Source organism: Panthera onca, chromosome E2, assembly GCF_046562875.1.
Source record: "Panthera onca isolate mPanOnc1 chromosome E2, mPanOnc1 haplotype 2, whole genome shotgun sequence".
NCBI classification, from domain to species: Eukaryota; Metazoa; Chordata; class Mammalia; order Carnivora; family Felidae; genus Panthera; species Panthera onca.
In genome coordinates this window covers 58,207,378-58,232,335 of record NC_138353.1, presented here as the reverse complement: position 1 = coordinate 58,232,335, position 24,958 = coordinate 58,207,378, and the positions used below count along the sequence as shown (strand labels likewise).

Sequence of the window (24,958 nt, the reverse complement as noted above, 5' to 3'; positions counted from 1 at the left end):
AGCATGTCCCACATTTTCTCCAGGATATCCTGTATGATCTGTGCGCCTCAGTACCTTTTCGCTACTGTTTTGGGGAGGAGTGAAAAGCAAAACAAAACAAATCGACAGGCAAAAAACCCTTAAACTCCCAGCGTAGCCTTGTGTTTTAATCCCCACCCCCTTAAAGAACCCAGAACAGAGTGACAGTGATGAAATATTTTACAGTGACTTAAACAAAAAACGGAGCATGAACCAGCTTTTAAAAAGGCACTTTATTTTAATAAAGAATAAGAGAGATCAATACACGCTTTAAATGGATACAAAAATAAATATTCACTTAGCATATTCAAGATACACGCTTTCCCATTCATTTGAGCTAGAAACCGAAAGTCGCTGTTCTCTGACGTAATTTCAGAAAACGGGTCTGTTACCCCCAACAATGTGAGGCCGGCTCTGTCCGCCAAAGAGGAAAAGCCACTCTTGCCGCATTTTCCTGTATTTTCAGGTGAATTCAAACACACCTAGAGGGCCTACGACCATCAAGTCTCGCTACATATGCCACGCCTGCGTCACCTTCGTGGAAGCAGCCACGGGCAAAGTGAACCAGTCTTCCTCGGCTTGGATTTTAAAGCAGCGACTCATGGTTACAAGGGGGCCAGGCTGGCAGTCTCGTCCCCCAGATCCCGGGTCCTCCCACACCTCAAGGTGAAAGCCGACAGGCGAGGCCGCTTCGTGCCCCGTCGGCTGTCAGTCAGGGCTGGTGGCCACAAGGCTGGGTTACGAAGGAGAAAGAACGGGGTGACGACTCTTCTCCCCCTCCCAACCCTGCTCCACAGAGAGTTGGGGGGAAAGCCCGCGGACCCTCCCCGACCCTGCCAGGGGTCCACACTGCAGGTGGGACGGGCTCACCCCGGCCGCCGACTTCCACTGGCAAGCGGCCGGCACCCGGCCACCCTCTGCCAGTCCCACCACATCGCACAGGATACACGGGCGGAGAGGGGGCACCCCAATCTAGCGAAATACAACTGGCTTTTTTTTTTTCCCAGAAAAAAACGTTTAAGTACTTTTCAATGATGAAAGTGATTTCAGAGCGGTTGTGGAGATGGGGAAGGTCGACGGGAAGGCTGGCCTGCCGCTGCCGTTTTGACACATTGTGGGGCAATAAATGCATCTGATTGGACAGGAAATAGCGTGACGTTCCTCTGGGGCTAAAACTGGGACTCCTCCCCTGGAGTCCCACCACAGGACTCGGCTGAAGAGTAGAATCTGGTGTGGCCCCAGGCCTGGGAGTCCGAGGGATGGGGAAGGCCTTGTCCCTGCCGCCATCCACCCTGTGACCAGGGCAGCGGTAAGACGCCGACACCTCTCATCCGCGGTCCCCAACCCACCCGAGCCGCGCCCACACGCTCACCACCGCCGGCTCGTCGATGGGTTGACCGAGTCAAAGGCACAAATCAAAATGCTTGTACAATCTACAATTACTTTTTGAATCTGTGGTTTATATCCTGCTCACCTTATGTGAAAAAAATATATATATCAAAGCAGTTTACAAGAGGACAAATTGAAAGAATGAGTATTTTTAAAAACAGGTCAAAACCATTTAGAAAGAAGAAAAAGTGAGGGATCTGGGATGATTGAATTACAGCAATGAAAACACACACACACACACACACACTTAGCTCGAAGCTTCCAGGCGACAAGGGCCCAGAGGAAAAATCTTCATTGTGTGGAGGTGAAACCACACCAGCTCACCTGGTGATGGAAATGCCCTCCTGGCAACAGATCCCCGGAAGGAGGTGCACTCCCGCAACAAGCCAAGAGTTCTGTGTTCACTTGCTAAAGGGGGGGCTGCTATCTAAGTTTCTCTAAACCTTATTAACGTGCTTAAGAGCAGAGACGCTCCACGCGGAATCAAGCATATCAAATCACGAATCTATGGCTCTAACGCAAGGTACAGACAAAAAGCAGACTTGTTCTGACAAGTTGATCTCCTACTCCAATTTTTTTTTTTTTTTTTTTTCTTCCCTGGAAGCAGCTATTTGCTAGTAAAACTAAATGGCGAGTCTTTGGAAATATCGATTATCCCGAAATGCTGAAAGAATCTAGCAACTGATGATAATTAGGGGAAATGCAGGGAATACATGTTTTAATCACGGGTTGTGTGTGTAGTTACAGCATCTGGATCGTTCGGCGCACTTTCCTACGTTTATACCTGAACAAGAGGCGTGACGCGACTCTGTGTCGAACATCAAGCCCTCACGGGACGCCCTTACTAAATTAAGAGCAGATGAAGCCCCGCCCCAGGTCAGAGGGAGCCACATCCTTAAATAATTACGACAGTAATTGTAATAACGAAACGCGAGACGCGGGCAGGACGGGGTGCCCGAGAGAGAGGCTTAAACCGTGATCTGCTGGTTTTCTCTGAAAAAAGGTCTCTGGTGGGAGGCACAGATGTCTGGAAACATCCGGAAGACCTGGTCCGGCTGGGGCTCCTCGGGGGGCGGCACCATGGGGCCGGAACCGCAGCTCTTCCTGGCTTCCTCCACCAGCTGCTGGACGTAGAGCTGCTCGATCTACGGGGACGGGCACAGGTCAGACGTGGAGGCGGGAAGCGCGGTGGCCCCGCCTTTGGCCCTGGCCAGATTCTCGGGTTACCCAGGCCGAAGCTGACATGGAGAACCTCCACATGAGTCCCACACGAATGAGCCCCAAACAGGCGGTGCAAGGAAAGGGCAAGGGGTCTCCCCATAGGGCCCCGGCCTGGTAGCCAGTGGCCAGAATTCCACCATTAGGGTTTCATTCCTTTGACTAGATTAAACAAGGGCTTGCAAAGCCCTAATCCGTTCCTCAGACCTTGAGGCAGCTGAACCTTGCTAGAAAGGTAGCGTCTTGCTAGAAAGGGGGTTTCGACTTAAAACACAAACAAACAGGAAAGGCAGGGAGAGAACACAAAGATTGTGAGTCCCGGAACATGGGAAGATGGTTCAGAGCGGCAAGAATGGCAGATGGCAAGAATCCCCCAGCCCCGCGTGGAGGTTCACCGTGCGCCCCGGGCCTGCCTCTGCCCACGGGTGGAGCAGCCCGCTCCCTGTTCTCCAGCCCAAGCGTAAAGTGGGTCCCGCCGTGCGGGCCAGGAGATCCGGCCCCGTGGCCAGAAGCCCCACGGCCGCCTGTTCCTACCTGCACGAGAATGAGTTTGGATCGCAAGGGAGTCATATCTGGAAACTCCTCTCCAAAGCACAGCACCACCCTGCTGTCGGGAAGCCGGCTCTGGTTGTTGTAGAACTGTTGGAGCTCTGGGGAGACAGGAGGGGGAGGGGCCCCTGTCGACGCCGCCGGGGCCCCCGCCACGCTCTCTCCCCGGGGGTGCTCCCCGCGGCTGTCACACCTGAGCCCACCCTTCCGGGGCCCCTTCTCCAGGGAAGCTGCCAGGACTGCTCAGGCCGGGCGGCAGGAGAGGCCTGACCCCAGCTCTGGGCCGGCGCGGTCACGGGGAGAGGAGCAGAGAGCTCTGGGGACACAGAGAAGGGAGCGGCCACGGCACTGCAGGTGCTCATTGCAGACACCCTGACCTGGAGGTGACCTGGGAGGAGCACCCGGGGCGGGATCCTAGCCACATGCCCCACAGAATAAGTCACGACAGCTACCGCCAGCGTGAGTGCCGTCCGCGGACTCAGCGCGCCTCGGGACGTGCACATCAAGCCCCGGGGTGCCTTGCCGAGATGCAGGTCTGACCCCGCAGGCCTCGGTGGGGGGCGGCGGAGACCCCGCACTTCTGACCGGCCCCCGGGTTACGGGGACACTCGGCGATGCACCTGCGAGCTACCGGGTCCCTTCATCCCCCCGAGGGCCACACGGGAAAGCTGCGGTCTCCGCACGCCCATTCCACACACGGGGCAGTCAAGGCGCGGAGCGGTTCCCCCCCAGGGTCGCTGAGCAAGAGAGCGCAGAGCAGGACCCCCCCCACCACCACCGGGGTCCCCAGCTGGGGGGGGGGGCGGCCCGCGGGAGGGAGGCGAGATCTCTGGGAGGCAGGGTCCCCAGCTGGGGGGGGGGGGGGCGCAGCCCGCAGGAGGGAGGCGAGGTCTCTGGGAGGCAGGGTCCCCAGCTGGGTGGGGGGGCGTGGCCCGCGGGAGGGAGGCGAGGTCTCTGGGAGGCGGGGGAGGCCAGCCGGCGGTGGCACCGACCTCGGAAGAACTGGCTGGTGTCGAAGACCTGGACCACCTCGTCCCGCTCCAGCTTGTTGGGCCTGTCCCTGCGCGGGACGGCGTTGCCGCTGCAGAACACGCGGCCCTGGCACCGGCGCCGGACGAGCACGCCCTGCCGGCTGCTGTGCAGGAGCACGCCCCGCTCCAGGTGCCCGAACAGCTTCCGCGTCACCTGCCTCTGCCGCTCGCTGGGGATGGCGTCGGCCGGCGGGAAGCACACCAGCTCCAGGCCCTCGGGCCCGAGCAGCCCGGCGCCGGGCGGGCCCGGGGGGCTGAGCGACAGGCGGCAGCCCTCGGGGCGGGTGGTGGTGGTCCGGCCCACCAGCTTGCCCCCGTAGTAGAAGCTGATGACCATCTGGGAGAAGGCTGCGGGGAGGAGGAGGGCGACAGGTCAGCTCCGCTGGGCGGGGCGGGGGGGGGGGGGGGGGCTCCCCGGTCCCTTCCGGGCCGGTGCCCAGCGCTCTCCTTCCTCCCAAGCAGGCCGGTTGGCTCCTCGCGTGCGGGGGACCCCTCGGCAGTGCGGGAAGTTCACGCACGCCTTCCGGAAACGGTGTCTTTGTGAGCACGAGGACGTACGCAGAATCACTCAGGAAGCAGTGACTCGAAATACGAAACAACTGTTCTCGTGCTCTCCGTTCTCCTGGGGAAGGTCGCAGGGCCGGTACGGTTTGGAAGTCAGTAGAACTGCCCCGTCACACGGCACTCTGGGACCGTCATACGACGTCACAGAATACCCGTAAGCGACACGCCACGTTATCCGTTACCCGACAGATACACCGTCGCTCGTGCTGTGGAACAACGGGGCCGTGACCGGATTCACAACGGACCGAAGTGTGAGATTTGAACTCCACGCCAGGGAGAACAGACATGCCCTCTTTTCCTTGACAAATTCACAGCCCTCTTGGGGTTCCTCGGATTTCAAATCACAAATCCCTCCAAACCCTTCATCTAAGCCTGTTCTTAGAAGAGTCTGAAAATCATTCAAATTAAGTCAACGTTTCTCCAGACGTGCTACACTTAAGGTCGGGGAAGGAGGCAGGGCGGTGACCCAGAGCTAAGTAAGTGAAAAGATCATTCAATCTTCGGGGCGCCCGCGAGGCTCAGTCGGTCAAGTGACCAACTGGCTTAGGTCATGATCTTGCAATGTGTGAGTTCAAGCCTCAAGTGGGGGCTCTGTGCTGACAGCTCAGAGCCTGGAGCCTGCTTTGGATTCTGTGCCTCCCACTGTCTGTGTCCCTCCCCCGTGCACACACACAACACACACACACACACTCTCTCTCTCTCTCTCTCTCTCTTCAAATAAATAAAAACTTCTTTTGTAATGACAGTTAGAGAAAAAGAGGATGTTACCAGGTGGTACCCAGATACGAAAAACCATCGTGCAAGTGGGGCTCCAGTAACTGAAATTTGGGAACCTTTAAGCTAAGGCACCAATGAAGACAACAGCTAACTTCTGCGACAGTCCCAGAGAAATCTGCATTTTGATAGTTTTAAACTGTAAGAATTACAGGCACTATCACCAAACTTGGTGAGTTTGGGGCACCTCCTAAGGGTCCCGGATCAGTCCAGGGCTGTCTTCTAGAGCCACACAAACTGTGAGCTGCCCACCCCCATGGCAACCCCTCGAGTTGTGCAGTGCACCACCCACACAATAGTCAGGGGCAGCCCTGTGGGTAGCCACCTGCCTCACCCAGGTTAATAATGCTGTGTACTTATAATTTCTTGCCCCCTCCCCACTGGGCTCTGATTAAGAATCATTTGCTCAGTCAAATAATAAGACCCCCTGCTGCTGTGGGCACAGGCTCCATCTTCCCCCACATGGGGGTTAAACGGCATTCTAGAACCACTCTGGGTTGGGAGCTTCAGGTGTTACGGTCCAATTCATTTATATGACATGTGGGAAAACTGAGGCCCAGCTGAGGTCACCCAGCTGGCGAGTGGCAGCTGAGGTCACCCAGCTGGTGAGTGACACGTCTCATCCTGTCCAGTTCCCCATCCTGCGCACTGTGCCAGCTCTGGGACATCTGCATCCCCCGATGGCACGCTCCACTTCCTTCGCTCCAGAACATTTCTGAACTTTGTCACAGACGAATGAAACACTACAGACGACTCTGTCACCACTCTGCACCCTCGCCCCGCCACTGCCGAGGCTTTATCTCACACCAGCGCCTCGCGGCCCGAGGGAGCCACAGATGGGTGCTCTGGAGAGGCCCAGACGAGGCCTCCTAGGGACCCCAGTGCCACAGGGCAGCTTAGCTTGGGGCCAGTTCGAGCCGGGAAGGCCTGAGCGACGACCGCTGCCCCCGCAGTGAGCGGCCAGCAGAGACCCGTGGAGAAGCCGCCACCAAGGCCACCAGGTGGCTCTGGCCAGCCCACCTTGACCTGCCCTGCCCCCGCACGGCCACCTGCCCACCGGGGGACAGCCGCCCCACAACGGCAGCAGAGCAACGATGCCAGGAGCACAGACTCCCCGACGACGCGTGAGCCCAGCTGTGACTCTGTGCCTCAGTTTCCCCATCAGCAAAGCAGAGATCGTGGTGGCACCCAGCTCCCCAGGCGGCTGGGGACGAGCAGGAGCTCGTGTGTCGTGCGGTGCTCACGGGCGGCTCCTGAAGAAATCGGGGTAACAGGACCGGAAGCTAGCCGCGTAGATGAGACTCCCGGAGTCATAAGCCCTAATTCCTGGTCGAGGCAGCACACGCCAGGCGCTGTTCTCAGTGCGCTGAACTGAGGGGCACGTTTAACGCTCACGATGGGAGCTGGAGGCTGCTGATCACTCGACGCCTTTTCCAGGTAAGGAGTCGGGTGTCGACAGGTGAAGGCATTTGCTCTGATGGCGCAACCACGAAGCGGGGAGAGGGGCTCCCCGGCAGGCCGGCCCTGCACCCGCGTCCTGCAGCGCCGAGCCCGCCCCCTCCGTTTCCGGACACGGCCTTGCCCCCCTGCCCCACCACTGCAAACACCGCCAAGCACACCCCCACCCCCCCTGGCAGCCACGGGCGTGTCCGGATCCAGCCCGGGGTGGGGGGGGGGGCGTCCACGCAGCTCTGTTGCCCACACTCCACACGGGGAGGTTTCACGTAAAGGTCTGGACTTCTGATCCCTCCGGAAAAGTGGGGACACCAAGCCTGGCGGGTCTGAGGCCCGCAGGGCACCGTCCAGCGCTGAGCAGCCGAGGGGCAGGCCCTGCACTCCTTCCGCGGCCCCGCTCACTCACTACCTCGTCCCCGCGGCCCTGAGAACCGGGGACCCTCGCCATCACCTTGTTTCCACAGGGCGGGGCCAGAGAGCCTGTGGCCCGAGCAGAGGGACCAACGTCCGCAACACCTAGAAGGTTTTAGGAGTTTCTGTGCACGCGGCACTGCTGTGGGTCGCTCCGCCCGCTGTGCGCCGGGACGAGTCCGGAGCCACTCGGCACACTTCCTCCTCACCCGGATGCCTCGGCCCTGCCCCCGGCTCCTCTCCCGCCCCCAGAGAGCACCGGTCAGCAGACTCCCCGGGCCACGGAGCTGACTAGCTCAGAGGTCTGGCCCCGCGGGCCAGGGCGTCCCGGAGCGGTGACAGGAGTGCGACGAACAGGAACGCGGGTTCTCCGCACTTTGCGGGCCTGGGTGAGAACCTGCCTCCGCCACACCCCGAACACTCGTCCCACGAGGCCCGTGGTCCAGACACCTCTCTGAGCCCCGCTTCCTCCTCCGCACCGGGGGGGGGGGGGGGGGGGTGCTCTGGGGTCCATCCTGATGGGTCAGGCTGTTCACTTCTCACAGAACTATCAGGGAGGACACGGGCTTTCTCTGCTCCGTCAGTGAGCCAGAATGCAAACTCCAGGGGCCACGGCAGGAGGTCTGAGTCCCCAGCATCAACAGACAAAAACGTGGCACAGAGGCCACCTCTGCCCACGAGGGGCGGGAGCCTGGAGAGGACGGCCAGAGGCCATGTCCTGGCTCTGCGGCCCACGTGCTGTGTGACCCAGAGCCTCTGAGCCTATGCGGCGGGAACGATGTGGCGGGAGGTGTAACGGGACGAGGCCTGACCCTGGCGCCTCGCCAGTATTCGGCGTCAGCCGCCACCATCAACCCCATCACCACCGTCGTCACCACCACCAGCCCCAGCCCCAGCCCCATCGTCGCCATTAATTAGGACCATCGTTATCACGAACTTGAGTGTGGAAGACAGTAGAGGAAATGGGCACTGGGGACGCTCGCTGACCAGTGACGCTCCTACCAGAAAACTAACGCTACGTCTAATCCTCACGAGGGTCCGGTGAGGTTCTGCCTGGCGTCACACAAGAGAGGCAGGGCTGGGCCTTGAGTCCGTCTGTCCCCCTGCTCTCTCTCCTGCAGGGTTACGCTGCAAAGAGCTCTCGGGATCCATCTTTCGGCCCGTTCTGAGAAGAGCCTCAAAACGGCCGGCCCCTGACGTGCTCAAAAAGCAAGCAGCGAGAAGGATGAACTGGGGTGCTGCCTTCTGACGTGCGATCGGCTCATCCATGGGCCCCTGCGAGCCCACTCGGCCCTCTGGGCTCTGCCTTCCAGGAGCGCCCGCGTCCCACCGCGCCAGCCCAGCCCCGAGCACCCGCATACCTGAGTGGTGCGGATCGTAGGCAGTGTAGCCCGTCACGAGCGGCAAGCCTGTGGGAGAAAGAGAAGGCCCAGTTGCGCGTGAGGAACCAACCCCAGCGCCGCCCCCCCCCCCAACAGTTCCTTTAAAAGCCACACGGGGTGTGCTCCCAAGGCCCAGAGGCCCTGCCACAGGCTTCCGCTCAATTCAGTGCTTTTCCCTCCCAGCGCCATGACCCGCGTTTCAAAAACACGGAAAATCAGGCCTCAACTCGACCGGCACAGAGGGGGAGGAAACGTCCTCTGTGCTGTGGGGTTTTTGACCAAGTGCCGGGGTGATGCTTTCCTCCCACCCAAGGGCCTGCTCCCGAAATGTCACTGGACGGCGTGCCCACCCTCCAGGCCTGGTCTCCGGAGGGAAACCTGGGGCCTCAGCTCGCTTTCCGGGAGGGATAGCCACCGTGCAGGGAGAGGGGACTCTCCCGGGGCCCCTGATGCAAAACTGCCACCCACAGCCTGGAGACCTTTGAAGTCAGTTGGGCCAGAGTCACCTCCCAGTCTCCCACAAGGAACAGTCGGGGAAAGAGGCGGAGGGACAAGCAAAGAAATCTGTGCTCGTGGAGGGTCGTTCGAGAAGGAAGCGGGCTGGGGGGGGAAGTGGTATCAGAAGCTAATTAAGTAATTTATTAAATAAGTGATTATTTATTAATCCCAATGAAAATAGGGGTATCATGACCCTATGGGACAGGTCCTGGTGTCTCCATTTCACAGATGAGTAAACCGAGGCGTGAATGAGATCTGCAGGCCCCCGCCCCGCCAGGGGGCTTCAAATCCAGGGCGCCACCCGGGCAACCCTCGCCCGCCTCCTCTCCTGACGCCCTGTGCTCCCCTTGGCTCTGAGGGGTCCCTCATGTCCCAAGGGAGTGGCTGGCAGACATCCGTGCCAAGTACGAGTGTGGCCGAGACCCCCAACTCCCCTCTGGCCTTGGAGAAGTTTGCACACCCCCTCCCTCCCCTCCGACCCCTCCAGGAGCGCAGGAGACAAGCAGCCCCCTCCTACGGGGAGGGCCCATGTGCCCCCCGAGAGGCAGTGGCGAACGGGGCCACGGGCATCACTGCGGACTCAGTTACCTTCGATAAAATAGGGCTCACAGTAGAACCACCGCCCCACCTGCCCCCAGCTGCCTGGAGGCTGAAAGGAGTCAGTGCCCAGACCACTCGAACGAGCCCCGCACGCCGGCCGCACCGGGGGGCCCCTCCTCACCTGCGCTGGGCTGCTGGATCCACCAGTCTGGGAGCAGCTGGCCCCTGCAGGCCTCCGGCGGAGAGGGGCTCCTTTTGACTACCCCCATGTAATCGTCCACAGAAGGCTGGAGGAACAGGGTGAGAGAGAACAGCATTGCGGTCGGCGGGCTTCCAAAGTGGGGCTCCGGTGCTCGTAAAGGCAAACGGTTTAGACTTAACCCAAGCCACACTGTCAACCTTTTATCCCAAGACAAAGGGAAAGTTTTACTTCGCCTCTTGAAAGACCTAAGACAAATCCAGCAGGCTGAGCGCTCAAACCACGCGCCCGACTTACCAGCCCCTGCGGGACCCCTAATAAGTTTATGGGCGCCAGTTGCAAAACCAAATGGCCACGGGTCGCCCAGCCGCCCGGATGCCCCGGGGAGGCAGACAAGTGCTGGGACGCCGAGGCACAGCGACGCCGGACAAGCTCTGCCACGACCGGGCAGGCCCCGAGCACCGTTCCACGCCCACGCTTCCGACCTCTGACCCACTCCTCAACGGATGCGGATAAATCTGGGTAGGCAGCATTTTGAAATCTGCTTTCCTTGGGATCCTGCTGCGCCAACCCAACCTCTCTCAGCTGAGTCAGCAGAAAAGCCTCGTGCAGAAAAGGGGACGTTGCTGGAGAGACACGAAGCCCGGAGTCCACTTGGCCTGCTGCCAGAGACCACGCAGAAACCTAACAGCTGCCATCGGCAGGAATACTCAGCAGCCGAGAGGAGGTTGGCACCTCCTGACAGCCAAGCTACTCGTAAAAGTTCTGTTGCTGCCACGACGGTATTAAGGAGAACGTCCACAGCACCCACACCGCCGTGTACGAGGACCCTGCGGGATTATTTCAGCTAGGCGACGTCTGCCTTGTACTGGCCGTAAAAACGGAGTTAAGAAGCAGATGGCGGCAGGAAAAGGGTATTTGTAGAGAAAACGCTGGAATCCGAAAACCGTGTGTTTTGCCTCCGGAGACCCCGTTACGCCTTTACTCACAGCCTATTAACTCGGAGTCGATATACAGGCCTAACAAGCTCCAAGGCCCGCCTTTCCAATCCATCGAGACCTAACGCCGCAGATTAGGAAACAGGGAGCCCGCCTGACCTGAGCGCCCCCCTCGAGAAGCCATGTGGTCACGACGACCCCAAGCTGCAAGGGAAGTCTCTCTTTCATCGTAGCCTGTCTAAGAAGCCAAGAGAAAGCAGGATGTACTTTTTCTAAGACTGCCAATCGAAATGTTTAAAACGTGGCGAGTTTAGGGCGGGAAGAAACGGCACCCAGCCCCGGCGCTCGGGATGGAGGCGGGGAACGAGGCGACGGGGCGGCCAGACGGCAGAGGCTGGCCTCGCCTTCCGTCTCGGGGGAGCAGGTGCCGCTGCCCGACAGAGCCCAGGGCTCTGCAGGCCTGGCCAGGGCAAGAGGGGTGCCGCTCCTCGCGGGGACCCACGCGGCTCCTCCCAGGGCCCCGGCAGTGCCGCGGACCGGCCACTCACCTCCTTGATGAGCTCGTCGATCTCAGAGCGCGTGCACTCCATCTCCGTGATGTCGCTCACGCAGCCGGGAGTCGCCATGCCTAACTTGCCTGCGGAAAATCGGACAGGCGCGTGACCAATAGCACTGGGGCACTGCAGCCTTCCGCGAGGCCAAAATCAGTGTGTCGTGCTTTTTGGTTTTGTTTTGTTTTTTAAATGCCGAGTTGAAGGAAATAAAAGTCACTGAGTGTCTTCGCTGGTTTGGAAAAAGGCCCGGAAACTATTTCCCGTGATGCTTCAGTCCTCTGACGGGCAAAGTCAAAGGGAGAAGTCAGTTTCGTGGTTTCTAACACTCAGAGGACAAGGACAGTGGTGCGGCTGGGCCGTTTGCCCAGATAGAAAGCGAGTTCCCGTCGGACACACTCTACACTGGGCGGTCACCACCTGTCCAGGTTCCATTTGTAAGTCAGGCTGTCTGAAGACGCTCAAAGATCTCCCGGCAAAATGCGTGTGCAGATTGGAGTCATTTTTTAAAGTTAATTGACAGGAAATGTCTCTGTGGCCTTTCCAAATATACAGCATGCATCTGTGCACACACGGCAGGCCCACACATGGGGGCCCGGCGGGGTGAGGGGGGGCAACAAGCTCCGTCAGGCATGGCTGCAGGCACAGAGCGACCCGACAGCAAGCCCCCCACTTCCTCCCCATCCCCCCACCACAGACCTGCCTTCCGAAGTGATCAGAGGGCCACAGACACTTGACTGACCCATCGCTCTGTCCTGACTGCATCTGGATTCTACTTTGAAAGACTCAAGAACTGGCTAGAAGCTGCTGATGGGGGAAGGAGGGGGTAGCCTGCAAACCACTGAAGGACAGAGCACAGTGGGTCCATTTAGACTTTATGCAAATGCAGCGTCCCTCTGCCCCCTGAGAACCTACTGCTTCTTTAAAACCCGCCCCTGCAGGTGATGCTGGCTGCACCCCGTACAAACAAGCTAGGGTCACCTGCCGGCTCAAGCTCGGCCAATCCCAGGGTGGGAAGGACCAACAGAAACCTCTCCACTCCTTCAAACCACAATTCGATTTGTGACAATGAACAATTATCCCAACCTTGGAGGTGAGTAAGGCAGAAACGATGCACACTTGGCCTTTCAAAGCCATCCCGGAGGGTTAATCTAAGAAGTCTCCCTGTAAAGGCCGTCAGATTCTCTGGGGGGTGGTCAGTTTGTTTGACTTACTGTTGACTATCGATTAGGGCTCTGACTCAGTCAAGTTCGGTGCTAATTTACAGACAATTCAGCTTCAAGTGACCGGCAGCACAGATAACCCCCACACTGGGGTCGGGGGGAACATCCACGGGTTGGGCTCGCTGACCATGTGTGACCCATGCTTCCTGTCCTCTGTTCAGTCTTTATCACTATGCTGGCTCCCTCGTGGGTGAGTTGAAGGGCTGAGACCCAGGCTCACTGTCTCTTTGGAAGACTCACAGTTTTAACTGTTTTTGAAATTACATGTCGACCCTCTCAACCTTCCCCCCCCCCTCCCAAGTGGGAAGGGCTCGAGTTCGGAATTTCTGCACAGCCCTAAGGAGTTTCTGAGGGCTCCATTTATTTGTAGATGCCCCGGGCATTCCTGGACCACTAAAAGGCAGGTAAGGAGAAGAGGGTAAGGCTGCAGGGGTCTAATTGCTACATCCAGCGGCTAATCGATGTGTCAAAGAACGCTTCAAGCCAGTGACGGTGATTAGCTTTTATCCCACGGGCCGGGCGGACTCTGCTGATTCCCAGCAGCTACACAGGCTGCCACTTTGGAAAGGGTTCGGAGGCCAGACCGAGCTCAGCGCATCCCGGTTGATTAGTGATGTCTGACCAGGGTGCCGAAGCAGGACGACGGGCTGGGAGGCGGGTTTCCACCATCCCTGCTTTAATCTCCTGGGAAACACTCTCTTGGGATTCTAGCTAGAGCGGGAAGACCTTTCGGGAATCATCACATCCCAGAGTTCCCACATAACGATCGGATGTAACCGTGTGCTGGGGCGTATCTGGTCTACGGCGGCAAAGCTAACAGCGCCATCGTCCCCAGACGCATTGGTAACTTTACCCTCCATCCTGTCACCCATCCCTTCTTCGACCACCTGACTGGCACCTGGCCCCCTCTGGGCATTGCTGGAAAACAAAAGGGATGCCTCATCCACACTGTCCAGGATGCTCGCTCCTGTCTAACCCTGTTCGTTACTGAGCCTCGGGGAGGCCCCACAGTGAGCTCCCGGTCTGACAGCCCCAACCTCCCCACCCCTTCCTCCCACGGAAGCTGCCACTCGGCCAGCGGATGGTGGCCAGGGTCAGGGGAAAGGGCTCTCCACATCTGCTTACGCAAAGGAGTTGACTGGCAGCTGAGCTAAAACCACTTGCCCCGACCTCCCACCCCCGACCCAGGCTCTCTGGCGGGGCCTGCGGGCCGGGCAGCCTCTGCTGGGCTGAAAACCCGTAAGGGATACTTACATTTTTGCTCTTCCTCGGGGACGATGCGGTAAACTTTGTATGGCTCTGAAATGTCCAGCTGGGACCGGTCTGTCACCTCCTCAAAATCTGGGCTCTTGTTCAAAGCACAGCGTAGTCTCGTCTTCCAAGTGGCTGGTTCTGCTTTGTCCCCTTCCTTGAATTTCCCTTTAAACACTGCCCAGGCCTGTAGAAACAGAAAGAAGCGCATAAAATACGTGGCCGCCCACCCCCACCGGCCCTGCCCACAGGCATCCACGGCCACGGGCGAGACCAGCGCGTTCTCTCGCCAGTCCTGACAGTCACTTTTGGCCACCACCTCTCGTTCGAGGACTTTCGGGACAACTTTCTGTGACAGATGTGAAAAGATCGGGGCCAGGAAGGGGCCCCGGGGGTCACCCAGCTGAGCCAGAATCCGGCCCAGGGCCTTGGCTCCTATACAGCACACATCTCGGATCTGTCTCTGGGCCATTCCTGCCTGGGACCAAAGGGTCTGGAGGAGCCTGAGGTCAGCTACAGCACAAAGAGGAAGTCGCACATGGTTTCACTAGAATGTTCAAAACAAAGAACAATTTGTTGCTTTTTCAAATCAACCCCTGGCTAAAATTTAGCATGAAAAGGGAACATTTGCAAGAAGTCTGAATGTGGTCACCGCTGCCTTGCTACTTTTAATAGAAATTGTGTTTTGCATTTTGGCGTTTATTCTAACCTTCCCCGCCCCACCCCCAGGGCCCTGCTTAAAAGGGCAATGAAATGGGTTCTGTCGCTGTTGGTTTTCCACGGCTCTGCTTCTGACCTCTCCAAACCCCTTAGACTCTGAACAAGGACGAGAAACTCAAAGCTGAAGACCTAAAAGCCACAGTGCAGAATGGGGCAGAACTAAAAGAGAATTCAGACAAACATGCGAACGGGCACGGTTTGAAGATTTCAAAACGGGAATCCAGACACCCCAGTGAGGAGGTCACTGCTATCGGGTGAAGATAACCTCCCCCGTCAGACGAAACCGGATGCAACTTCCAGCCTGGGATAGCACGCCATCTGGGGGGAATCCCCAGTCCCACTCAGGAAAATGCAGTTCCAAAGGTGACCTCCCCAAGGTGACCCAGCCTGGGGTTAAACACCACTGTCCTCACTTCCGACCCAATTAAACTCCACTACAGCCAGAGTTCTGAAGCTTAATGCCGACACCGGCCCCCTGGGAAGCTCGTGAAATGCAGACGCCTGGGCCCTGCCCCCTGAGATTCTCATTAACTGTGGGTCAGGTCTGAGAATCTGCACCTTTTCCTTTAAATGTTTATTTATTTATTTGGGCGGGGGGGGGGGGGGCGCGGAGAGAAGCGAATCCCAAACAGGCTCCGAGGGTCACCTCCTTCTCGGACGCAGACGCAAACTCCCCCCTAGAAATGTGTTCCAAAGTAAATGGTTTTCAGTCCCTTCCGGTCTTTTGCCCAAGGATTTTTTTTTTTTTTTTATTTTTTTAATGTTTATTTATTTTTGAGACAGGGAGAGACAGCATGAACGGGGGAGGGTCAGAGAGAGAGGGAGACACAGAATCGGAAGCAGGCTCCAGGCTCTGAGCTGTCAGCACAGAGCCCGACGCGGGGCTCGAACTCACGAACCGTGAGATCGTGACCTGAGCCGAGGTCGGAGGCCCAACCGACTGAGCCACCCAGGCGCCCCTAGGATTTATTAACTGCAGCTCAGACCATGCATTGATTTATTTCTCCCAAGGAAGGCCCGTCACGCACCCGCGGAGCGGCAAGTTCACACTTCTATTACGTTAAGTCAGAGCTTCTCCACCTCAGCACTGTTGATATTTGGGGTCGGATCGTACTTTGTGACGGGGGCCGTCCCGTGCGTGGCTGGCTGTCCAAAAGCATCTGTGGCCTCCACCCGCTGGATGCCGGGAGCGCCCCTGCCCCTGTTGTGACAACCCAGTATGTCTCCAGCCACTGCCGCGCGTCCCCGGGGAGGCGAAATTGCGACACACTCACACTCCCCCACCCCACCCCCCCCTTTGAGAACCACTGGTTAACCCACATTACAAACGGACCCCGAGGAGCACGGGCTTAGAGGCATGCTGGGCCCAGCTGGTTTTTAGCCGACGGTAGTACCTTCCGTCCACGGCTCGCACTCCCCCGAGAAGAAAGCCAGGACATCACAGAACAAAGCGCGGCCCCGCGGTCAGGAAGTGCCCTGGGTCCGTATCAGGTGCCTTGCTTCCAGCCCTGCCCTGAGCCCTTTCGTGGGCTCTCTGCTGGGCTCTAAACCTCCCAGCTTGGCTGGCTGATCTCTCAAGACTCTTCCCGAGCTAACATCTGGCAGGACAGAGCGCTTCTGAGGCCCAGTGACAACAGCCAGCACGGCGGTCAGTGCCCCCCCGCCGCCCAGGCACTGCATTCAGCAGCAACCAGCATTGACCACACACGCTTCCTGACCCAATGTTACTGCCCCATCTCGTGTCTTAAAAATCAAGCACTATTTTTTTTTTTTTTCCTCGAAGGCCTACTGGGTTTGAAATACCTGTGCTACTAAGTAAGTTCTAACTCACTCAGGCCTGTCACAAGGCTGGTCGAGGAGAGAAACAACCCTCAGTCAACAAGGATTCCACCCACCCCACCGCCCCGGGTTTGTGAAAAGGAGGCAAAATGCTTTTTGAAAAACAAGCATGAGTGGATACGAGGGCCTCGGTGTGCCCGGGGACGGTACCAAATGGGCTCCGTCTTTTTCAATCCCCATCTCTGGCCCTGCCCCACGAGGCCGGCCGCAGAATCCTATCTGCAGATGACGAAGAACGCTCTGGTACAAATGCCTTCTTAAGCTCCACTCTATCCTCTTAACTCACGGACTTTTTAAAGGTTTCCTTTGAATGCTTCAAACAAAAGTTTCTCTACGGAACCAGAAGATCCATAAAATGGCTCCATCCAACCGAGGCCCGACTGCGGGCTCTTCCCGTGGGCGTCGCGGGGACGCACCCTCAGAGGACGGGAGCCAGCCAGCATGGCACAGGGCAGAGCCACGTGGCCTCCTCCCCCTGTTTCGCACCCGCGTGCCTCCCTCCCCACGGCCAGCAGCTCTGGGGGCTGCCCGCGCCCCCCTCCCACCCGGCTCCTGCCGAGATTGTGGGCTTCTCTCAGATTGCCACACTGGGCGACTGCGAAATGAACGGAAACACTGGGAATCTTACACATTTTTCTCAACGCTGTTGAAACGGCCATGAAGGGCATTGCATAAGACATATAAATCTGGGGCTTTATTTCATTGCCCCCAGAGCGTAAGCTGAAACAGGGAGCTGCGTGAAGGGAGAGGCCTGGCAGGCCACCAGGGGCCTCGGCCAGGGCCCCTCCCCTCCTCCCAAAGAGGCTGCCGTGATGGTCACCCTGAAACCGTGTCCTCGGCACCCCACGCGTCTGCTTAAACCTGCTCCCTCTGGCCGCGGTCGGCAGCCTGCCGGCTTCTCAGTGGGGAGGGGGGAACGTGCCCCCCCCCCCCCAGGCGGGTCTGGCAATGTCAGGGTGCCTTTGGTCGTCACACTGGGAAGAGGCGTTACTGGCATGTAGTCGGCTGAGGTCAGGGGTGCCGCTGAACGTGCCCCAGTGCCCAGGACGGCCCCCCAAGGAGGAACTAGCTGGCCCCAGACGCCAACGGGGCCAAGGCTGAGGGGCTCTGGCCTGTAGCCAGCTGCCATCCAGAACTCCCAGCGGGCCCAGAGAACCTTGGGCACTGTTTAAATGTAGCCAGAGCCATTCCCAAGAGAGGTCCACCACGAGCCCCAAAGGCAAAAGGCACCACCGAGAGTGATAAGGGGGCCATTGTCATTGCCAGGCTCCTGAGCCGGGGTCCTCGAGGGGAAGAAATCTGCTGGACACTCAGGCTACATGGGGCCCCCTGAAGGCGACTGCGTGCACTTGTGTCCGCCCGCATGTGCCCACTTTTCTGGAAGAGGGCCAGTAACTGGCAGCGGATTCCCAAAGAGACCCACGCCCCCGGATGACAGAGGTGACAGAATTGCTCAGATGCGGAGCCTCCCCGCAAAGCCCAGAAGCACTGATTACGCCTCTGAAGCCAGCCGCGACCTGCCTATGCTCCGCTCTGGGGCCAGGGGTGATCTCCGGTCGCTTCTGTTTGGTTGGGCCAGCGGATCAGTCATCCCTGGGGAAGCGTCTGGGTGCTGCGCTGGGGTCCCGCAGGCCTGCGCTCCCTCCCTCACCACGGCCCAGGGTCCGGTTCCTCCCTTCCACAACTCAGCCCGCCCTGCTCCTCCCCCATACTCACTCCCATACCCCCATGCCCACAGAACAAGGGAGGGCTCAGGGTCAGCTACCTGCGGTACATCTGTTTGCAAACACAGAAGCCTGGGCTCACCTTGACCGAGGGATCCAAATCTCCCAGGGAGAACGCAGCAGGGAGCCTGCATTCCTGGAGCCTCAGAGAAACCCACGGGTGACGATGACCCCCAGGGGAATGACAAACACCTCTGCTTATGGGTACGGCTCGGGCTCGCTCGGGGGCAAGGGCTCATGCTTGGGCTGCCAGGCTCCATCACCCAAGAGCCATGAGATCTTGGACAAGTCCCTTCTCTCGGGGCCTCTACAGAGGCAGGAGAGCAGCACAGCCGTGTGTGGAAGGAAAAAGAAACACGTGGGCCAGGCCTGGCACGGGGCGAGCTCTCACTGGGCGCTGGCGGTAAACAGCGAGCCTCTCCATGCTTGGGTACTTCTTATTCTCAAGGGGAGGAAGACTATTTTAGATATCTGCTGCTGCCTCAGGACACCCTACATGACCAGGCCCAGGAAGTCACGACAGATGGTGTCTCTCTCATCTGAGCCGACCCTACACTGCCAGGCAGATAACCTTGAAAAATGAAGACTTATGCCCTTCCTAGAATTTTTTTGTGGATTTAGGCGGTAGCGTCCGGGGGTCTCAGGGCCTCGGAGAAGTACTCTCACTCCCGCTTCACTAGTCCTCGTGCAAAATAAATGGTGGTGTAGGTGATAAAGGTGCCCTCAATTTCCTCGGGGGGGAGAATACCAACAACACACAACCTCGAAGGGATTCGATCACACATACCGTAGATGCAAAACCACCCGGTATATATTTCTGAGACACGTTCGGCACTCAATCGATGTGTGTTTTAAGAAAACAGGTTAATTTTCGAGCAAATAAGAGAGATGTCACTCAACCCCTCCACGGGCCTGCAGGGAAGACCGAAACCACTGGTGACGCGGGGAGGGAGCTCGAGTCTGTACCTTGAAAATGGAGGCATCCACTTCCTGATTATAATCTTGTTTGCCAGCGTGTTTCCAAGGGATCCGGAACATGCTCTTCTCATCGTTTTCCCAGATCAGCCCCGGGTACATGTTGCTGTCGATTTGCTCGATCAGCCACTGCCGAAGCCGCCGGCCACCGTTCCGGTCACACATCCTTGGAAAGGAAATCGAACACATTCTGTGATGTTACAAATATCGTCCCGTTAAACGCAGCATCCCGTGTACTGGCACACCAAGAAGCACTGACAGGAAGATCAGAGGGTTGCCACACAGGTGCCCGCCTCGGGGAAACCCACGGACCTGGGACGCCGGGCCACCTGCCGAGGGGAGGCCATGCCTCCCCTGGGCCTCAAACCCCCGAAGGAAAAGTGGAAGCTCCCCGGGAAACCTGCAGCTTCCCAGCAGCCAGACGTCAGTCCCTCCTAGGGTTCCGCCTGGCACTCCTTCTAGCTTTCGCCCCTCGCTCTGGTTTGGGCAGACAGCCCCATCTGAGGACACCTTTCCACTCACAGTACGAGCTGGGGAGTAATCACTCTGACACTGTCAGGTCCCTTTAGTGAGCAGCTCGTCCCTCCGAGAGCAAGCTCCATTACTCGATGCCCAGTCTGACCAGTGTTCATGAGTAAATATGACATCTGTGTGTGCCAAGAAAGAAGAGATCCTCAAGGCTATCCCTTTGAGATGGTTCCTTCACAGCTGGGCTAACGATAAGACCAAGAGTCTGGGAATGAGACAGAGCTGGGGGCCCACTTGAGTCCCGCCATCTCCCAGCTGAGTGACCCCGAACCATCATTTAACCTTGGGTGCCAGGCACCCAGGCTGAAGCCCCAGGACAAGTATCAATACTTTGCGTCATTGCGGTGAGGGCTCAGAGGATGTGTATAAAGCACCTGAGGCCACGCCTGGACCTTAGAAGGTTCTCTCTAAATACCGGATGTCATTTCTTCCAACTTTCTTCCTCGGGAAGTCTCACGACCAACGGGGACAAAAGCAAGGAAACCCACTCTGACCACTGGACAGACCAAGTTAGCCGGGCTAGACTCTTCCAGAAGGCACCAGAATTTGGGGATCTCACCAGGGTGCCCAGAGACATCCTTTGGAGGAACATTCTTGCCAGAACAGGCAGCTTTCCCAACAGCCCAGAGAAAAAGAGAGAACAGTCATGCCACATCCACTCATAGCCCACATTTACAAGAACAGGGGTGGAAATCCCCTAGGCGGTTGGACAGACGCCCACCAAAAAAAAAAAAAAAAAAAAAAAAAGCATTTCTATTCCTCTGATTAAAATGTGGCCTCTTCGGGCAAATCGGTTTGAGACAATCAGTGGAGACAAGACACAATGTCCTCCAGAAAACAGTCACATCCAGAGCCATGCTGGTCCATAATGTACATGACTCGGAAACCAGCCACCCTGCAGGTAGCTGTCGGACCGGAAGGGGGTCCGGGTCCCAGAGAGAAGGTGAGTCCCAAGTGCCAGCTGTAACTTTTCCATGCCCACCTGTGGAGGTAAAAGGAGTGAAGCACGTGGGACAGAAATTGGACTTGGATTTGGAAACTGCAGACCCAGCAAAGGCTTTGCTCCAACTAGAGGAAGGTGTTTGGGAAAACCACCTGAACGCCTCTGAGGCTCTCCTCATCTGCAAAATGAGTGCCTCTCAAGCATCCCAGAATTCCAAAACAGTCCCTGTGTGTATAAGTAAGAAGGTACAGATTTAGGAGGGACACCTAGTAACAGAAAGAGAACGACACCACCAAGCCCCCCCTCCCCCGGCCCCGGAAAAATAACCTCGCAGAGGACTGATTCCTACAGATCCCCCCTGGAGAAAAGACAGGAGACTGTCCCCTCGCTTGAGGAATGAGCTGAGTGCAGGAGGAGGGTGAGGGGCCAGAACACGATAGAAGGGGCGGTGTCTGCGGGTCTCTCAATTCAATGAAATGTGCCCACCCAGGAGTATTTTGTTCACCCTCTTAGTACTAGGCTTATAAACCCCAGTCCGTGTTCCAGGAGCCCCCTGAAATGAAAAGCAAGATTTTGTTTGTATGGATGCTTTTCTAGAAAGTGAACCAACACCTTCTTATTGAGATTTCTAATGGATTCACAACTCCCAAAATTGTCAGGAATAACTGCCTTGCTGATTTATAAGAACAGGAAAAGAGAAAAGACAGAGAGGGGCACTAAGAGGAAAAGTGATTACGGGACATGAAAGCGGGACAACACTTTAGAAGCCATGTGAGCAGCCGGTTTGCTCACAGGAGGGAACATGGAGACCCAGAGAGGCACCCTGACCCCCAGGCACCCCGGCCAGCGTCTTACTTCACTGACTCTGCAGAGAAAAACCACGGTTAAGTCACGAGATCTAAGCACATGGACCGCCCTACCTAAACTTTCACTGAGATCACCTCTAAGACCCTAAACAGCAGTAAAAGCCAAGATTCTAGCTCGATGATGACCCACAATGATTTACTGAACGCTAACAAATTAATTCCACCAAATGCCAAGCCAGAAAAAAATGTATAAGTCCAGTCACATGTTTATAACTTCCTCTTCCTTGATTTTTAGGTAATAATTCTCTTTATGGGCCAAGTCCTATCTGGAGCTAATCTGCATCCCAATAAATGAGTCCGGGGGATCAGGCTTCCCAGGCAGGAGATGATAAGACGCTTAGCCCGGGCCCCACCCAACCCAGATTCCAGGATGTGCCCATGAGGCCACAGAGGACTCACCTCCCGCACTCCTCAGGGCCCCTCGGCATTTGCCTGGTGGCCACAAATCCCCATCTCCCCTGACCCCAGACCAAAAGCATCAAAGCCATTTCTTGCTTGGGCCTCAATCTTTCTGAAATGACTGAACCCAATTCTGTTCATGGAGGAACCGGACACAACCCCAAAGGACAGGCTCGGAACCTTCATTTAAGGACCAGCTCCTAATTTAGGTTAAAAAAAAAAAAAAAAAAAAAAAGTGTCATATCTCCCCATATGTTGAAGGGTTAGGTTGTTTTGGGGTTTTTTAATGTTTATTTTTGAGAGAGACAGAGAGAGAGAGAGAGAGAGAGAGAGGGAGAACCAGCAGGGGAGAGGCAGACACAGAATCCGAAGCAGGCTCCAGGCCCTGAGCTGTCAGCACAGAGCCAGATGCAGGGCTCCAACTCAGGAACCATGAGATCATGACCTGAGCCGAAGTCAGACGCTTAACCGACTGAGCCACCCAGGTGCCCCCAGGGAGAGTCTGAGGTTCTGGAAAATTCAGTCTCCAGTCTCCATTCACAACACCCTCCACAACCTTGGGGAAGCAACAGATCTCACCTTAGAAAGTCTCCCCTTGGCCCTGGAGCTTTTATACCAAAATGCTCCCGTTTGCTGTGAGCCCTCCACAGCCTTTCTCGCCAGGGACCACTGGGCTATGACAGGAGCAAAGGGCCGCAGACCCACTCATAAATCCTAACTGTCAGCAGGCAGAAGAAAACCCCAGGGCGCACCCCTCCACAATGCAGGGCACGCAGCCTCGGCGAGTTTCCGGGCAGTTTCTGGGTCGTGACCCTCCAAGCGTTCCTCCAGGCAGCAGGGCTTGGGCGAGACCCAGGGGCAGCTCTTGCAAAAAGGGGTCAATACTTCCCCTCGTTAGGCAGGCCATTCTAAAGTTTTCCGTGCAAACCAGATTTTAAGAAAAATGGGATTATTTTTTGTCAAGCATCAGCCATTTAGGGAGCGGCCACCCCATGCTCAACGCCTGGACTTTGGGTTTGGGCTCCGGGGGACCAGCAGAGGGGGAGGAGAGACAGAGCCGGGCCGGCCCGCCGCCTGGGCCCGCTCCCGCCCAGCCGCCTACCTGCCGCCGCGCGCGCCCGGCCCTCCGCCCGCCTTCGGCGCCGCCGCCCGCGTTCCCACGCTCGCCGCCGCGCTCCAGGGATGCGGCCTCGGGCTCGGGCGCCCGCGCGAGTGTAGGGACGGGGGGCGGGCCCGGGGCGCCGAGCGACGGCCGCGCAGGCCAATGGGCGCTGCAGGGCCTCCCGGGTGGCCCAATGGGCGCGGACGCGCCGCCAGGACCGCCCAATGGGCGCGGCCCGTCCGGCCCGCCTTCTTCGAAGCGCTCAGCTTTCCGAGAAATCACTTTGCGCAGGGGCGGCCGCTGACGGCCCGGGTGCCCTTCCGGGGTCCCCGCCGGGGGTCCCGGGGGCGGCGCGGGACGGGGGTGTCCGCAGGAATTCCCGAGGGGACTCGGGGGCGTCCACGCGCCCAGGCCGAGGGCAGGGCGGGCGGTGGGTGTCAGATGGCGGAAGTCAAGGCGCTGCCAGGTTCTCGGGGCGATGCTGGGGTCAGACCGCGGAGGTGAGGCCACGTCGGGGCTGGGGCGAGGGTCAGATGGCGGCGTTCAGGACACGGTGGGGCTGGGGCTGGGGCCGGGTTCAGATTCCAGAGTCAGGGCTGTGGGATTTATGATGGGTGTCAGACCGCAGAGGTCAGTGGAAGTCACGGCTGGGATGGTGGGGGCCCAGAGGTCAATGCTGCAGACGGCCTGTGGGTCCCTGCAGAGTGACCCCCAGGGTGCCCACCCAGCCCTGGTCAGGCTATCATCTCTGTGGGCTGCGTGGGAGGCATCCGCCACCCGGAGGAAGCCCCTAATAACATGTCCAAACAATGGCCAACCTTACATCCGACATGTGTCTACTTATAGACCTGGTCCTAGATGAGGAATGCTTGCAATTGACCGGGAGTGTTAAAAAAAAAAAAAAAAAAAAAAAGTGCCCAGCTAAAAAGGTATCCGAAACCACTGCCCTCTGAAGATCAGAAATAAAAACAGGATTGTCTAGCATACTTGTGCTAGAATGTCCAATTAGGGAAATTTTCATCATAAATTATTTTCCCCAGAAAATGTCACTTGTGTTGAGGCAGGGTCCTCTGTGGGTGTGCGTCCAGTTTCCAGCCCCCTGTGGATGTAAGCTGGCATTTACTATATATGGGAGTGCACTGGGGGGGCAACAGTGGTGACGGAAATGACAAAGAAAACCCTCGAAGACAGGAGGAAAAAGACACGTTTCCCCACACTCAGGTCTGGGGCAGCCTTATATAGAGAAGAAGGAGAGCCTTCATTGGTTTTTATGGCCTCATCGGCCGCTAATACACAAGCATCGGTGTTTTCCGAGCCATTTATTCATTAGGCTTTTCAAGAACCTATAAAAATGTTTGAGCCTGAGAAAGAAATTTTATTGGCCCCAAAATGCAAAAAGTACGCTGCCAGTTTGAAATTACTAAGTGCTCAAAGAAAAGCCCCCAAAACATAATGTGCCAACATCAAATTGTAATTTATTTACTGATAAACATTCCATCGTCTTTGAAAACCACATGCAAGTTAGAAATCACTTGGTAAGAATTTCCTGACACCATGATTGCCAGGAAGTCATAGCAATCAAACATTAAATGAGTTCCCTGTCACCAAATAATTTCAAGTGAAAGCTATTTTTGCAAAGCTCAAATTCTTTAAGAGTAGTTGGATAATTTTGTGGGAGTATTTTGATATGTCTGTTAGGATGTGGGACAAGCTTCCCGAGCTCAGAAATGCTTTAAAGAGGCTGCATGGGTGTTTATAGTCCTACCTTTTCGCAAACGTGCCCCTTAAGGTACCCAGAGTTACTGACCGATCAGTGCTGCCCACGACACAAAGATGTGTGCTCAAATTCCTGCTCGACACTCCAGTTGGGT

At 57.2% G+C, this 24,958-nt stretch overlaps 1 protein-coding gene across 1 annotated transcript; it reads right to left on the bottom strand.

The window, feature by feature from the left end:
- Nucleotides 1–232: 232 nt before the first annotated feature.
- On the bottom strand, nucleotides 233–23,190 carry IRF8 (interferon regulatory factor 8). Its single transcript, XM_078439127.2, has 9 exons — nucleotides 23,088–23,190; nucleotides 19,241–19,415; nucleotides 13,995–14,178; nucleotides 11,515–11,603; nucleotides 10,011–10,116; nucleotides 8,771–8,818; nucleotides 4,167–4,553; nucleotides 3,160–3,275; nucleotides 233–2,552 (listed from the first exon to the last, which is right to left on the bottom strand). Exons 2-9 carry the CDS (start codon nucleotides 19,412–19,414, stop codon nucleotides 2,376–2,378), a joined length of 1,281 nt encoding a protein of 426 aa, XP_078295253.1. The 5' UTR covers nucleotide 19,415; nucleotides 23,088–23,190; the 3' UTR covers nucleotides 233–2,375.
- Between the last annotated feature and the right edge of the window lie 1,768 nt (nucleotides 23,191–24,958).